Raw genomic sequence first — 18,404 nt, 5'->3', positions numbered from 1 at the left:
TGGCCTGGTTTCTTGCAATGAGAACAAATTAAGTTATTCTTCCTCCCTTTAAAATCTGATGATTGAGATTTCTGACCTGAAATATTTTGATGTGTGGCTAGGAAAGAAGAAAAGTCACCAGGAAACTGGGGATTCACATATACTTCCCTCTGCTTCTCATCTTGAACCAACAAAGAATAGGCTATGTTGATGCTGGGGAGAGGGGACATCATCAGGATGTTGCTCCTAACAGGAGAATATGTATCATTCAAGCCCATGAGAAATTGAATCAACCTTTCATTTTGAAGAGACTTAACCAATTTCACCTTGCCACTACAGGTGCAAGCACAAGAATAGGTAACAGTAGTGTAAATAGCATCAAGTTCATCCCATGATAGCTTCAATTTGGTGAAATAGCCAGCAATATCACTTGATCCTTGCATTAAGTCACTTATTTCCTTTTGTAGGTGATAGAGTTTAGCCCCATTGGATTGGCCAAACCTATCCTCAAGATCTGTCCAAAGAGCTTGAGCAGATTTGGAGTAAAGAGCACTAGCAACAATTTCCTTTGAAAGAGAGTTGAGTAACCAAGAGGTTATCATATCATTACACCGAGTCCACAAGCTGAAAGAGGTAGAATCAAAGGCAGGAGCAGAACAACTCCCATCAATGAAGCCCAACTTATATTTAGTTGAAAGGGCAATGAGAAGAGACCTCCTCCAACCTCCATAGCCCCAACCATCGAAGACAGAAGTGACGAGAGTCATACCGGGTGAATCTGATGGGTAAAGAAAATAAGGATGGCTAGCATCAATAGTAGGAGAGGATCTAGAACCATCATCCTTAGAAGGAGCATCAGATGAAGAAACCATTTGGATTGAAGGGAGAAAAGAAATAGAGGTGAAAAAGAAAGAAAGCAGAAGTCTAGAATCTAAGTGGCGACTGATACCATGTAGAAAATGGATGAATGAATAGGAAAATTTTCTGTGTACTTTCTCATTTCTATTTGTTTGTATTTATACAACTATTTCTCTGAAAGAAAATAAATGAATAATGTAAATATCTATACATGTGTCTACAATTTACTGGACTATAAAATAACAGAAAATAACTCTTATACAGTGACTCAGCTTGGTCATGTGCCCAAAGAATCCAATGTGTAATCTTTATCCTTTACAAATGGACAGTCCAGATTATTTACATGTGAATGTGATCCAAAGGCATAAAAACCTCCATCTGTATTCTCTAGAAGACTTAAAGAGGAACATATACTCCCTCCTGTCTAACACCCAAACAAAACCTTAGAATCATTAGGTTGTAACGCCATCTTCTCCATCTTCTTCCTCTGTCTTTCACCATTTATGATTTCTTTAGAACATAAATCATCACTAATATTAACAATCATACCACGTGTCAAAATGACAAGGCATGCCAAGTCACATTAAAAGGTCAATAAATAAACCGCCACATGTGCAAATGACGTGTTCTGGCCAATCAAATATGGCCTTGTCACACTTTAATTTGATTGGTCGGAAAGAGTTTGTTCTTATCATAACTCTTCCCTCCCACAATTTTAAATAGGGGTCTTCATAACCTAGAAAGGAAACCATAAGTTATAACAAGAAGCAAGAGAGAGCTCGTGGATCAAACGTCGCAAATTTCTCTACAAATTTCAAGCTTCAAGCAATCAAATTCAAGTTCAAGAAATCAAGTTCAAGCTTAAGAACGAAGAACAAATCAAGGTTCAAGGAGTACAAGTTCAAATCAATGTTCGTGTTAGTTGAATTCAAGATCACCGTTTGTTGCAACAGTATAGATTCAAGATCAAGCTCAAAGACTCTTGAATTTATTTTCTATTGGAAAGAAGAATCAGAGGATTCATCGAGATAGTATATTCAATTATTTGAAATCGAATAGTACGATTGTTGCGATATTTTTCGGTCTCGATTATTTTCTTGACGCAATTTATTGTCTACAAGAATATCATATATAAAATGTTTCTTTAATTAGATAATTTCTACATGAAAATCCCTTGTGAATATTCACAAATTTACTAGAATTATTAACCTGTTTACCTACTTAATTCTCCATATATTATGTTAAATTTGTATATTTTCTTCATATGTTGACGGTAATATAACATCTGAATATGATATATTTCTACATAAAAAGATGAAAAATACACATTTAATTATTAAAGTTACATATACAAAGTCATATATCACAAGGAACAAAATTATATTTACTAATAATTGATAGACCAATGATGCCATAATCCACTTTTGCTTTAAATGAATCTGTAAAGTGGTAAATATTCATTCATCCTTAACCAGAAGTTTCGGGTTCGAGCTTTGAGTATGAAATCGTCTTTGTTAGGGAACACTAACCGACACGAATTCAAATTTAGTCAGGTCCCAATATAAATATCGAATAGAAAACAAAAAAATCAATTCAGGTTTGGTGAAAGAGCAGTGGAATTCGTCAAATGATGAGAGAGTTTCTTCAACTTGTTCGCCACACTTAATTGTTCTTGTGGAGGGTGGAGCCTATAGGGTAACCGCGTTCCCTTTCTTGTTTTGGATCCCTTAGAATATCCCTTTGAAGATGCTGTTCCCATGTGGGCCTCAAAGTTTCGGCCCAAACATCTAAGTGGACAAACCACGTAGTCCACTATTCTTGGGCTAGTGTGGATTTGGACCCCTTCAAACTGACACTTGTTTTTGGGCTTTAATGTGAATTGCATAGATATGACTTTTATCAAATTCTTCTTTCTAGAACGTTGGATAAGATCATAAGAATGAATGTATGTCCAATCAGTAACATTGAGAGGTGTGTTAGTTTCCAAAATCTCTAGAAATTTAACTTGACTTAATACGGGTAAAAGCTTAACCAAAAAACAGAAATTTGAATATTAAAATATGAGACGGACAAGATTTTCTTAAAACTTGGCAATTCTGTCAAAATGGTTATGATGGGTAAGATAATGAAAATGATACATCTCCAACTCTAATTTTGGGCCTGATCAAAGCCCAGTCCAGTTCAGAGTCGAAGGTCGTTATCGTAATCAATTGCGGGAATCGTGCGGTGGTACGGCCCCTGTGGAGTAGTGGGCCGCCAATCCCTATCCTACTCTACTTGCTACACACCGGGCCCACTCTCTGGAAAAGACATAAAGAATAGTCAGATGACTAAAAATGCAAGTGTAATGAGCTTTTTCGTATGAAGTAGTATTAAATAATCTTGAAAAATGGCAAATATTATGTTATAAGTAACTAAGTAGAAGGAAGGGGTTTAACCAAATTACCCTATGCCAGTAGGGTAAAAATATTTTTTTTACTCATATGAAAACTGTTGAATCCCCTCGAGATGAAGAAAAATTCAAGTAATATTGTGAGGGAGGTTCAAAAGTTACTTTAGATCATATATTTAAATCCAAATCGTGACACCCTGAAATCTTTTTTGAATCTCCTTTTATAAATAGCTAGTTCTACCGCTGATTATATAATGCAAGTTCCAAACACATGTTTTCTTAACTTTTGCTCGCAACACTTCGAACTCCAAGAAAATTTCATGAAGTTCATGTAGCTATTTTTCAACTATTTTATTGCATCTTAAAATATGATTATTTTTAAATTACGACCGCCATCAATATTTCAATTAGCCGCTCTAAAAGTAACTACCTATTATCGTTTTTACTTAAATATGTTATGTATTGTCATCACATAAAGTTAAAAACTTACAGGAAAAACAAAAGAAGAAAAAAACATCGTATTAATCCCTTCCTCGAATGGCGCCTCGTGCTTGTCTGCTGGCCCGTTGCTTTCACCGTAATGTAAGCATCTCACGTTATTTCTAACATCATTCTGTGGTATTAAAATACTTATTAATTCTCCTTTAGTTTAACACATCATTTAAATAGAATTTTAAAAATTGATTGTATTACTTTAAAAAAAATGTACATAAGATTGGATGCGGAGAATATATAATGAGAAATGAAACCCCCACGTAGATGGCGGAAGTTTAAGCAGCCCACCAAAAGGAGCTACGCCGAATTCCCAATTTGTCGTAATACTAACGGGTGGTTTACCTAAAATTCATATAATGAATCAGTTCTCATTATATACAAAAATATCAAATTTGATTGCAGTTGTGACGGATAAACAAATATGTTCAACAAGTGGAAGAATATAATTCTTTTCTGCTTTCTTATTCGCACTGAACGTTGACATGGCACGTTTAATTGCTGATAAATGTAACTTAAGTTATTATAACTTATATTTTTTAAAAATTATTTTGGGGGTCGAGGGGACTGGTGGTGGGCGATGACCATATTTAAGGGGTATTATCACTTTTGGCTCACGCCATAAACTATTTATATCTGGTGGCCGAAAAAGTAAATAAAACTTGTATGATTTTTGTTTATAACATACAGAATGTATATATATACAAAAAATATACAAATTTTATACATTTTTCGGCTATTATTTTTACATAGTGTCATTTTCCCCATATTTAAATTATTCGAATGTGCTCAATAAACACATTTTAAATAATTCATCTTGCTGAAATAACGAAAACGTTAAAATTTAAAGGTCCTGGAGGCTAAAATATGGAATTTAAAGTAATATTTTCAGTTTCATGAATCATTGCTTATGCAGACAATAATGATACAGTCGGAAAACCAAAATATTTTATCCATACTTCCTGCTCTTTATGATCCACTTTATTTGTAACCAGTACAGTTTGGAGATTCTAAGAAGCCTTTTGTTCTCGCGATTTTTGCAAATATTTCCTTTTTTGTTGTTGAAATTTTAGATTATTAACTCTTGATTCTTTAGCACTTTTTATGTAATTCTTAAACAGATATATATTTTATTTTAAAAAACTCAAAGGTTCATATTCAAATTTGAATCGAAATTAAATAACTTAGCCTTCCTATTCTGAATTACGTTACATGAAATGCAACAATGAGAACATATTTTGCAACGTTAAATAACCCTCATAACAGTGTGTGTTGAAGTAAAAATAGATCAAATTGCAGGCCTTATGCGGTTCGAGAGAATTAATAGTAACCTTTAACGTGAGTATGGGTTACGGGTGAGAAACAAAAAAACACAATAATATATACCTAAGTAATTCCCAGTGGCCGTTAAAATAAAAGAGCAATTTCCCAATGCAGTAGTACTCGATAGAAGGTGGTATAGTGGGAAACAAGTGGGGTTCTTGAAAATCATATAACTGCACCCAAGGCAGGCAAATATGCTGTCAAAATGTCCCTTAAGAATCTATATAACTCGTCGTTTATAAAAAAGAGAAAGAGCAAAATTCTTACTATCTATCGACCAGGAGAATATTACTATACCATTCCAGACCACACAATCACACCATATATACACTCACTTTCCACTTAATAAAGGAAGTCTACTTGTTTGTTTCTTTGTTGAATACTGCATTGTAATTACTTTTAGCAAATATTTCTAGTTCGGCTTCTCAACTAATAAAGCTTAGGTTTTTAAATTCATTCGAAGTATTCTGCAAAAAATAGTTTAGCTTATTGAATCATTTCATGTCCTTAGAAATTGAATCCCATTGAAAAAAAAAAAAAAGAATCATAAAGTCAACTAAACGTGTCCATTCACAATGATAAAAAATAAAGAGGGAAAAGATATTGTAAATCGCAAAAGCAGAAGCAATAATTCTTTACGAAAGTTAAGCAAAACTGCAGTATACTTACTTGAAAGATGACTTTAGACAGATTTCTCCCTTAAACACTAGAACAAAGTTCTTTATCTTTAAATTAATCCTTTTATATAATGCTACAAACAGGAACTATCCATTTATCTGTATCATTTCCCAAGAAAGAAAAAAGTTTCAAAGTCAAACGTACCAAAGTACAGAGACAATTGACAACGCTGTAACCATTCTAGATCGATCTTACCACTTTGGAATTTTATTGGGGCAAACATGTCATGTTCGTTATTGTACTGCTATTATACATATCAATTGGCAAAGATGTACGAAGAGTATATTAACGCTTCACTTTCTAATTAAGGACCTATTACTTATCAACATTGACAAAGTAACTTTTTATATTACAGTTTATTTTAATTTATTATAGCAGGTTACTTGTCTTATTTTCAAATTTAATAATCTCATATATTATGTACAAATACTTGTATTATTTTTTAAGTGACCTAATGTCACACCTCCTTCTCATCTACACCCGCAAGGGCGTTGCACAGGAGTTTTTTCCAATTAAAGGACAATCGGAACGAGATTTATTATTAAGGAATTAGAGTCGCCACTTGGGAGATTAATGGTGTCCCAAGTCACCGGTTGAATCCCGAACCGAGGAAAAATATGACTCTGTTACAGTCTGCGAACCAGAAATCCGAGTAAGGAATTCTGTTAACCCGGGAGAAGTTGTTAGGCATTCTGTTAGGCATTCTCAAGTTCCGTGGTTCTAGCACGGTCGCTTAACTGTTGTATTTGATTTTATCTGATTTCAAAACATGCTAGCTTATGTGCCTTTTATTTGTAAACCACTTTTATCATTATATTTTAAAAGAATTGCAACGTTGTGGAAATGCGTCTCGGACCATGTCACAATCAATGCACCCGTGGTTGTCAACACATTTAGACATCCGTTGAGATTTGGATTTGGGTCACATCAATGCGCACCCGAGTTTAAGAAGGTAATTTAATTAAAATCGCGCCTAAAGATCCTAACGTAATATTATTTTGGGGAAGACCGTGAAGTTCGCTAAATGGCCCTCCCAAATTCTAATCATTTTTAATAACCATTTATTGAGGGCCCCACATTTATTTATTTTTGTTCGGTGAGGCTCGTCTCAATTTGTGAACCTCTTTTCTATCATTATTTATTTTATAAGAATTACGATGTCGTGAAAACACGTTTCGAACCCCGTTGCAATCAATGTGCTTGTGATTGTCAACACATTTCGACTTCATCGAGATTTGGATTTGGGTCACATCAATTTGCACCCGAGTTTAAGAAAGTAATTTAATTAAACAGTGCCTAAAGATTCTAACGTATTATTATTTTGGGGGAGGCCATGAAATTCGCTAAACGACCCTCCCAAATTCTAATTATTTTAATAGTCATTCATTGAGAGCCTTACCATTTTGTGTTTATTGGGCGGGGCTCGTCTCAGCATCAAAAGGCCAACCTAGGAGTGATTACGATTTTTTCTAGTATTATCTGTCCCTAATAAAAAATAAAAATAATAAAAGAAAACCAAATCAGATACACGTTAGTCTAATTTCCCTATGGCCAACCTCATTGGGCCTGAATTTGGCCCAAATCAGGCCAAACAAATCAAATAGCGTAAAAAGGGGGGGGGGACAGCAAATCGAGTCTCATGAATGGAAAAACCGAGGGATTATTTAACATTTACAAAAGGAAATCAAGGCATTCGCCCAAGTCAGTTTAGATATCAATGTTTTGAATTTTAATTCCTGAATATTTCTAACGTGAAAATCAATAGAAGCTTAAAGCTGGCCACAGTATTAATTTAGCATGCATTCACGGGTAACTAGGAAAGCAACGTCTAACAAATCAGCTTGAAATACAAAACAGGCCTAATTGTTTTCGAATTGATTCAACTAACATTTCTTACACTTAATTGTTGAGACCGGTAATTATACGGCACTGATTGTTTGAGGTGCAGTTCCTGCTCATATTATTTTGATCCCTATTCACGAGTGAACATTTACTAAAGCCAACAATTAACAAGCAAAGTTATAAATCACTTCTAGCAACAGTAGCAGTAACACTCTACAGGAACGAACTTAATGTAATTCCTAGATCTCTTTTGAACTAACACTAGTCAACTAAATGGTTCATGACTTCACAACGGGACCACTGTATAGCAAGCTGAAAATATAAGTCCATTTGAATCTATTTATAACTGTTGAAAGCAAATCATGTATCAATTTTCACAAACATACTAATACAGTCCATTACATTAACGGTCCTAAATACAAGTCGAATTCAATGAGTCACATATACATCTTTTCTAATTGAACAATTACAGCTATATGCATCCAAAGATGAACACAAAACAATCAATTCCATTGCACTCACTCCAAGTTGTGGTCACATCAATGTAAATTCGAGCATGTACCTGGAAATTGAATTTCAACAAGAAGAGATGAGGATCAACATCAGAAATCAAAGGATCAGCAACAATAATGAGCAGAACCCAGAAAAATAGAACTAACAACTCAGGAAGGTTTCAAAATCCAGTAATTGCTCAGTCAACACAGAAAACTCGAACTTAACCCAGAAAATGCACTCAACCAAGACCGGACAGAGTGGTAAACCCAGCAGCAACAACAAACACCCAAAACAAAAGGACTGAATTCAAAAAACTGTTCGAAATCAAACTAGAACACCTCTGGACTTTCAGCAATTAAAGAGAGATCAAGGGAAATGTGAATTAATAACCAGAACATCAAAATTAACGTACAATTTCCAATGAAACAGTGATTTTTTTTTTTTTTGGATTTTCCAAAATTTTTGTTTGTTTTTGGCTTTTGAAGTTTTGAATTTCAGTTCTTAGATCTAAAAATGAAGAGAATGTTTGTGAGAGGTGATTTTTTTTGGCTGAAAAGGAACCCTTTCACAAGGCATGAAAATGCCAATTTATAGGCAAAGATAAGGGCAGCCCTTCAATATTCCGTTTTCAATCTTAGTCCCTTATTTCCCAACTTATTCCCCAGGTAACTATTACCAAAATTATTAAAACTTACACTAAAACCCCATTTGGAATGTCTTGGAAGGTTCTTTTAGCCATACAATGCCTATACTACCCCTGCCCTGATTTTGAAATTACCAAACTTAATAAAAGTTACCCTTTCCTATGCCTGAACTACCCTTACTTTCACTCTGGAATTACTACCCAACCACAACCCTTTATTAGAGTTAAAAACTAACTGTAATTATCCCTATCAGCTATAATCAATTGATTATCCTAAACTAAACTAAATTAAACTAATTAAAACAGCTAGTAACAAACCAAATAAAACTGAGAACAGATTAGAATTAAACAAAACCCAAACGAGATTGATTAATGACTTACTGAACGAGAATTATTCTGATAATCAAAAACTAAAACTTAAAGCAAATCAAAACAAATAATCAGAAACCAACACCTAATCCGAACACAAAAACTCAGAGCAGAAATTAAAGCAATGGAAACTAGCCTAGAGATTAACAATTATGAGAACCAAATCAATCCAACTAAAGAACGACTAATCAGAACTAGACCTAAAATATTTGAATGGAACTATGCTTAAACGAGTGACGAAATTAAAAACTAAGCTCACAATTGATTAAACATGGAACCATCATGTAATTAATTCAAGCTAGCATGAAAGAAGCATAGAAGAAACAAAAACAAACTTGAGCCAAAGCATTCACTGTTACGACTCGACTTCCCCCGCCTCTCAATTCGAATTTCGAGTGACTCTGGTGATATTTGAACACCGCTGATGGTGATTTCGTCATGAGAGAGATGAGGTGTTGACATAGTATCAACTTGAAGCGGTTTTGGGAAAATTAGGGTTTTGATGAAATCTTTGAATTAAGATTTGACAGGCCTGGGGGTGATTCGAAGAAAATTAGGTCAGAGACGGACATAGGAGAAGGAGGAGGACCTAGGGTGTCAATTTGGTGGTGATTGGGGACGACGCCGCTGTGGAAGGCGGAGACGGCGGTGACAAAATCCAATATTCGAGCAGACCGAGTATGATTCGAGGGAAACTGATAAGAGATTCATGATGAGGGCGTTGAGGCGATCTAGGGGTGTGATTTTGGGGGTCAACGGAAGTGATGGTGTCTTCGCCGGCGGCGAAGCTGTGGCGTTACAGACGAGGGAGTACGAGGAAGATGAAGGCTGTTCGTTCAGGGTTTAGGAATTTCGGACACTTATAACTAACGTGGACCATTAGATCAATGGTGATGGGCGGCCTGGATTAGTCCTATCCTAAACGGGGTCGTTTTGGGAAATAAGGATTTGGACAGGGTGGGAAATTGGATTGGGCCTGGGTCGGAACACTGATTTGGGCTGAGGTTTGGGTTAAATTGAGATGAGCCCAATTTTGTTCTTGTTTGTTTTTTTCTCTTTTATTTCTTTTATCTATTTTTGTATTTTGTTTTTCACTTTGTAATTTTGTATTTATTTTTTCTGATTTTATAAAATTGCAACAATTAAAATAAAGTCCTAATATATTTCAAAATTAAACTAATTAATTCCTAAAATTATATTAAAATCTATTTCGGGACGAATTCACAATTAAATAATTAAAAATACAAAAGTGAACTATTTTTTGTCATTTTCTTTATATTTTACTCTAAAACAAATCAACTCCTAAGTAATACTAAAAAAATGAAATTAAACCTAAATGCAAATATTATTTTGTATTTTCATATGAATTAACATGCACAAATAAAATGCAAACAATTAACAGGAAATGACACAAAAATGTACAAAAATTGTAAAAATAAAGAAAAATTATTTTGTTTGAATTTTGGGAATTTATTCATATATAGGGCGAAAATCACGTGCTCACACCTAATAGTAATTTTTTTTTTTTTTTTTTTTTTTACATTATAAATGTGTAGAAGTTAAACTTCAGTCAGCAAGAAGGAGCCCTAGTCAGCTAGCCTTTTGGCATAGCCTTCTTGGTGTTAAGTGTTAATTTTTTTTATCGGATGTCTCGTAAGAACGAAAGTGTTACTCCCTGCGGTCCACTTCAATTTAAGTAACTTTTCGGTTGTTTTCACATATGTTTAGAAATTTCTTTTTTAAATATTAATTAACAATATAATTGACCCTATTAACCTTAATGTGTTCACTGAAAATACATGAAATATACTCCTAGGTTTTTTACTTCAAAAACAACTTTGAAAAAAAAGAAATTAATTCTTTTTTTGATATTTGAAAAAATCACATATTGTGGACCACAAAAAAAAAATCAAAAAATCAATTAAAATGAACAGGAGAAAATAATTAATTGTGCTAAACTTCTTTACTAGGTTATAATAACTATACTTTTATGGTCCAGCAACTATCTTTTTCCACAGGTTGATAGATTTATGGTGATAACATGTTGTGGCCACACATATTGCTATAATACTTCATTTTCGTTTGTTTTTGGGATGGAGAAAAAGGCCCCCACCTAGCTTGAGGACTTATAATTATAATAGCTAGTACTTCCCTTTTACTTATTGCTTTATCTATTTTTCTTAAAATTTATATATAACTATTAAAAACCTTTAAGAATTCACATTCATTTTATTATTTCAAATGTTGACATCATGTTTTTAATATCAAGATACATGTTAATTAACTTTTATTTTTTGATATTTCCTTAATTGTGACGCCACTAGTATAATATTTGCGCAAACTAATATCTTGAACTCTGTATTTAGTTAAACTAAGTCATAAAAATGGGGAAGAAAAGACAAAGTAATTCTTGTCAAACGAGTCAACATATTTGTTTCCTTGCGAGTTGCGACGGAACAGCTGTTATCTAACATTTGTACTAAAACAGTCTAACCAAGACCATGACCACGAGGTTTGGTTCATTTAATTCTGTTTCCATCATTGCTTACGTATATAAAGTAGAACAAAATTAAAAGAAGATGAAAAAACAAAAATTAACGGGTTAAATGGTAAACAATGCTACTATATGCACATGTACCAGTATAATAATTATGATTTAGTCTATGTATATAGACCTTATATATATTATATGTAGCGATTAGCGACTGTCACCAACTCATTCATAGTTGTTACTGTATAGCTACAGAATCGAGCCAGAAACAATAGGAAGTTTGTGTAGCACGTAGGTGGAGTCACATGCACATTAAGCGGGTCGGGTTGAAAGCTCTATTAGACGGCTGATTTCCGCAATTAGATAATTAATTAGTTGAGTGACCCTATTTATATTTTGATCCTGTCAGACTTGGAAGCTTGTGGGGCAGAACTTGGTCACAAGTTCTAATGGATGGGCAAGCTTTCGTCATGAATTTAGTACAAATTGTATATATTATAATAAATAGATAATTTTTGAACAAATTACAAAAAGAATCGTGATATATAAGTTCTGATGGATTGACAAGACTTATTACCGTAGGTTCTGAGGAGTCGTCATTAAGAATATTGCCACAAGTTCTACTTGTTCTTGTTTTATTCTTTTTATTTAGTTATTATTGTTATTTAAGAATTGGTTCCAACAATATTCTTAGAGGCTTAGCTGATGTGTTTAAGAATTATTTATTATTCTTATTTAACAATATTCTTCTTAATAAATTCAATCTAAACACTTAATGGTCAACTAGAAATTATCCAAGCTCCCGGAGAGGATTTTGTACTCCAATTTAGATTGTGCATTTGTTTTGACCTCTTAGTTCTCTTTTTAGAGGTGTAGCTAATGTGAAAATACCTATATTAAAATTTTTCACTTTTACTTCACCGCCCTTTCAAGAAGTAATCATGCCATTGCCCCAACCCCAAGAAAAAACAAAAAAAAATAAAAAAAATCAAGAATTTAAGTTTTCAAATTAGATATATGGGGGTGGAGGGACTGCGCAAGAATGAAGAAAGAACATTCTTATTTGATAATCTAAGTGTAGAATAAAGAGAAAAGGAGAGCTTTCACCATAGTTTAAAGCTAGGTGTTAGAAGAAAAATGAAAAAGATGAAGCAGCTTTATCAGATGGAGACTGAGGAAATAGTAAGCTAATAAGTGAGGATGATGAAGTTGAGAGAGTTAGAGAAAGATTAGATTGAATAGATTGATGGATAGAGATATAAATAGCTAGTGTGAAGTAATAATCATTGCTAAAAACCAGATTATTCTGTGGAAATTGGGGCCACCCATTGATTCCATAAAGCTTTGTCACATGTCTTTCAAACCTCCTAAAATCTTCAAAAATCTCATGGCTAATCATCTCCTTTCTTTTTCACTTTATTTTTTGCCTCCCTTTTCTCCCCTAGTAAGATTTACTATCATTGCCATTTTGAAAGTAGAAAAATTATTATATACTCATTTACACACACAATAATTTCTCTAATGTCATCTCTTTACTAATCATTTCTCTTGCTTTCGATATTGTACCAGACCCTTTCTCGGTCCCTTCCCCTTACCTTCACTTCCTTTCTTTCTCATATCTTATTAACTACTTCTCTGTTTCGAGAGAAGTGGTGTCTTAGAGTAATGATAAAGTTATTTTCATGTGATCTATAGGTTATGGACTCATGGGTACAAGCCGTGAATGCATCCACTAATGCTTGCATTAGGTAGGGTGTCTACATCACACTCATTGATGGACGCAAAATCGGATGGTCCTTTTTCTATCTCAAGAACATTTTTTTGTGTGTGTGTTCTTTAAACTTTTCTGGTATTTAAAAAATAAATTCTTCCTATTTTCTGGAGTGCCGTTTTGTTTCATGATTCTCATCAAAGGGCAACGATAACAAATGAAGGTCAAGCATCGAAATGAACTTTCCGTTCCATTTGGAGTAGGAGTTTGACATCAGAATATGAAAAAACTCGTACACTTACATTTAACATGAATTGTAAGATCAGTTAAAGAAGTTGTGGGGACTCTAGAGAAAAGTTTTGACTAATTAAATAGTCCCACGTACTTAAAGAATAGACTTGTAATGAAATGGTGGGTCTTAAAATGTTTTGATACCCACTGAAAATATTATTGTTTGCTTAATATTTAAGAGATGAAACGTGTGTTGATCGTAAGTCTGCAGGTGTGACATATAAAAGATCATAACTTGCTCTAAATAAATGAAATTGTCCCTCTAAAGATAAAATTATTTTGCCGTTATTTCTAGAAATTAAGGAAGTGTGTTACACGACTATGTAATACTGCTCCAATACCTTATCCGATTCATGATTTGAACATTATAGTCTCGAATTTGGGATTCTTATAGATGAACCCATATATTATATCTGTCTCTGATTGTATCTTGTTATATATAGTAAGTGACTTTATCTTATTGAAGATTACTTGTAAGTATATTTATTTTTGTAAAAATCTGTTTATATTACGAGGGTATAGAAGCTAAACTCAAAATATTAGTTGTATACCAATATCTACGTTGAAATAATCATGGTTGGAGTTTTTTCTGCAAAGTTTCTTGTGGTTTCATGAATACGATCCTTTTTTTATCCAGATGAACCGAATTCGGGGTTCAGGTTAGAGAATTTTGTGAATTCCCATATGACAATGTGAAAACACAAACTTATATATCCATTATGTTCTGGTTAATATTCTTAACCTAGAAATTTACACTTGTGTTTTTTTGACTTTTGCAAATTTGTTTGGCTGTCTTTTGTTGACCAACAAACTTCATCCTCGCTAAAAGCAAATGAAATAGATTGAGATTAAACCGACCCGTAATTTATTTCGTGCAAAGCTCCTAATTAAGTGATAATGGTTTGACTAATGTTTATATAGCCTCTCTAGAACAACATATCTATATAACAGTCATTCACTTTTGACAAGTCTTTTTTGAACCGGTTTAATATTATGTTACAATGTATGTCCTTTTTAACATCACTTTATTATAGCGGCAAAAATATATCAGAACAAACGAGATTGTTATAAAGAGGTTTGACTGTACATAAACAATTAATTCAAGAGTTCAAATATTATTTTTGACGTGGAATAAAATGATAAAAATTACTACTTTATCCGTTGATGTAATATGTAATACTCCTTATCTAAGTAATTTAGTGACTTCCGTTTAATTGTTTGGTTAAGCTTTATTTTTCGAAGAGTCCTTTGAGAGGTGAGACATTTCTGAAAACATTAATTATTAGGTAATACTCACAATTTTGTACAAATATACAAATACTTTGGTTGCTTTGCATAAAATTACTTAAATACTTGTTAGGGATAGGGGAAATGCAAAGTGTAAGGAAGATTATAGGAATAACACGTAACACCGTAAATAGGATCAGCGCATGCCATTACTGACAAGTTTGATTATGCTATTAAAAAAAATCAAGGAATTTTGCCTAATAAAGTCTATTCTCAAAGATTCTACCTTACAATACGATCGGTGCATACTTAAAACCAAAAATATAAAAGAAAAAGCAACCACCTTATGATTATACGAACAAAACAACCAGATAATACCTTCCCAGAATTCCCATATATTCTACCAAATATTTAATCATCAAAAGGAGTACAAAATATGCTATATCTACATGTGTATTACGAGGAGTATATAATTAAACAAAAAAAGGGAATACAATAATTAAAAGGAAAAACTCACCAAAGTGATCTCAGTCATCAATGAATTCTATCCCATTGCGCGGAATACTTTCTCAGGTTATCAATTTTTTTTTATCGTCAGCTGTGATTGTTTCTTCTTAATTCTACTCGGAAGGGCATACCAGTCCGGGCCTTCTCTGGACCACGGTCATAATGGGAGCTCAGCGCAGTAGCGGACTACCCTTTTTTCTACTCGGAAGGGCAATTAGTCCAAGAAGAAACTGGTCCTTCACCTGTTGAGCACACATTTTCCAAACCCTTCTCATGATTATGGAATTCTGATGTAGAAGAATTACCTGAACAATTCAACTTATAACCACTAACATGTTGTTGTGATGAATTTCCACCATTGTTATTATTATTGTTACCACTAAAAGATCTCAGCTGATTTTCTTGACCCCCATCATTCTGACCATTAATACCACCTGATCTCCACAATCTTGAAAGATTATTTCCATCATTTCTTGTTTGACTAGAAATTCCCCCTTGATATCCACTGATTAGATTTGCACTGACTTGCTGATCATGACTTATTCCAAGTTCATCTAAAGAAGGAACAATAGTATTTGTTCCTTGTGATGACTTTGTGCCGAAAACCTGTGCATTATTAACCAATGGATGATGCTGCTTAAATGAAAGAATCTGATTCTGCATGTTGAACAAGTTTTGTGCTTGTTTTTGCATTCCAAGATGATCAGAACCTAGTTGAAAATTTGTCGAGGTAGAGGTTGAGGCCGAAGTAGTACTAGTACCAATTATAGAGTTGTTGTTTCCAGTATTGTTATTTGTTGGCATTAAAGCATCAATCATGCTAGAACTCAACAGTGATGATGAAGAAGTACTAGTAGAAGAAGATAATTGTGGCATAAATGGAGATACTTGATTAACCTTTTGTGCTGAAGGCCTTAAAGGGTAAAGTGGTCCAAGAGTATCCAAATGACCCGACCTCATCGCCGAGCCAGCTGTTGAGAAAAGATCAAGGCGGCGAGTGTAGGCTGAACCAGTAAACGGAGCCGTAGGGATGCCAGTAAATTCTTGAACCATTTGTCGAAAATTTGTGGTGTCAGTAGTAAGGACAGTGGTTGGCGCCCTCCTTGAAGCCCTGGTCCGTTTTTTCGGATTTTTTACCACATTGGGCTGATGTTCGGGCTGGGCCGAGTTCGAAGCCCGTTGTATAACATTACCCGCAGCTTCAATTGAAGATTGTTGTAGTGGTACTGAAGATGAACCCGAAAAAAGGTTTTGATGAAGAACAACTTGAGTAGCATTTGATGAGGATGTACCAAAGCTATTGAAGTTTTGGTCAGATCTTAGACCCCGTTGTGACCAAATGAGATCATTAGTATTAAACTGAGAATTTGCATTTTGTGGGAAATTGGTGTCAAGATTTTGTGAGTGAGGATCAAAGAAAGTGGGTTGATGAGAAAGAAAAGGAGGAGGTGGATTATTATTAGAAGATATTGAACCAAAATGGAGAGTAGGATTATTATTATTATTATTATTCAAGAAAGTAGAGATGGATTCTCCACGTGAATCATACTCTTCATCCCCACCACTTGAAGATTGCATACTACCACTATTCCCGGAATCCATTGGCTTCTAATGTAGTTAAAAGGTGAAGAAAAAAGAATAGGGAAAGGAAAGTCTAAGAGCTAGTATATTTACTAAAACCTGCAAAAGAGAAAGCGATAGTTGCAAAGTTTGAATAAGATTCTGAGCTAGGAAGCACCAATATAGAGATTAATCCAGAAAGAGGTTATAAGCCCAAGAAAACAAAATACAAATAAACAACAGTATAATAGATTCCAGAAAAGATTTAAAAAAAGTACCCATATATCTTGAAAGTTCTGATGATAGATGATCTAAACAATGGAGTTAGCTCATCAAGCTCACTTTCTTGGACCACAAGCTTGTACTCGAACAATATTAAAAAAAAATATCTGGGGCTGTAAAAAAAAAGTAAAAAGATTTGATTTTGAGTTCTTGGATCAGATATTCTGCATTTCTTTTCTCCCAAATTAAAACGCCTGTAGATTAGGGTTTGAGAGAAAGGGGAAAGAGAGAAAAGAAAGGAGAGAGGAAAGATTAAATAAGGGATTGGGTTTGAGAGAGAGGGGAGCTCTGAAAGAGATGCAACAAGTAAAAAGCTTACGTTTTTTCCTATACACTTAGGAAAAGGAAAGCTTAGGTGGGGGACTGGGTGGGTGGTGGGGTAGCCATTGGAGGGGAGCAAAGAAGCTGCCGGTAGGTGGCAACGGGTCAAACTCAGAGAGATAGATAGTGAGAGAGATAATAAAAGGGGGGAAAAGAATAGTTGGCGAGCCCTTTAGATTCAAGTGTGAAAACAAGAAAATTGAATACAAGAAAAGTTGAATATGGAAACATGTAAGGGAAGAAAAACAAATGTACTATACGAGTAGTATATTATACTAATAAAGTGAAAATGATATCTAAAAGAACAATTTTTATACTTAAAGAGTGGGTAGCCAACTAAACTTGCTTAACCTGTCTTGTGAAACAGAGGCGGATATAGGCTTGCGCTGTCGGATTCATCTAAATAATACTCCTGAGGTATAAATTTATATGTAAAATTTTATTAAAATTATAACAAAAATATAAATTTATAATTTTAAAAATATAATTAATTCAGCGCTATATAACAACTTTAAAAGTTGAGCTCCTATAACTTAATTCTGAATCCGTCAAAAATATGGCCCAGAAAAAAGATGTTTGCTACCGCCGTTTAATTTTTGTTTGTCTATTAAATTTACATCTTCTTGTAATCGTTATTGTACGAGTATAATATTAAGTGAATCCATAGATTGAAATCTAATGCTAATCAACAATTCATTTTTAATTAAGGCAATTTAGGAGCTTCTCAAAACTGCAAATTCTCTAAATTTAATCAGATTATCCATGCTTTAAAAAACATGATTAACAATTACAATTCTGGTTTTTATCAATCAAATGATATACTTAATGAGAAAGTGACGGCTAACGTTTCTCAAATCTATTTTTTTTTTCTTTTTCCATTTCTTTGTGCTCTATTTATTTTCTAGTTATATGAATAGTAGTATTCTTTTTTATTCATGAGTCA

The 18,404-nt window shown here is 33.7% G+C and overlaps 1 protein-coding gene across 1 annotated transcript; it reads right to left on the bottom strand.

Annotated features, from left to right (window-relative positions):
* Positions 1-15,097: 15,097 nt before the first annotated feature.
* LOC104224761 (uncharacterized) lies at positions 15,098-17,646 on the bottom strand. Its single transcript, XM_009776463.2, has 2 exons — positions 17,137-17,646; positions 15,098-16,978 (listed from the first exon to the last, which is right to left on the bottom strand). The coding sequence occupies exon 2, from the start codon at positions 16,898-16,900 to the stop codon at positions 15,497-15,499; it is 1,404 nt and encodes a 467-aa protein (XP_009774765.1). The 5' UTR covers positions 16,901-16,978; positions 17,137-17,646; the 3' UTR covers positions 15,098-15,496.
* Between the last annotated feature and the right edge of the window lie 758 nt (positions 17,647-18,404).

This window comes from Nicotiana sylvestris, chromosome 4 (assembly GCF_000393655.2).
Source record: "Nicotiana sylvestris chromosome 4, ASM39365v2, whole genome shotgun sequence".
NCBI lineage: Eukaryota > Viridiplantae > Streptophyta > Magnoliopsida > Solanales > Solanaceae > Nicotiana > Nicotiana sylvestris.
The sequence above is the reverse complement of the archived record's forward strand: the minus strand, read 5'-3'. Positions and strand labels throughout refer to the sequence as shown.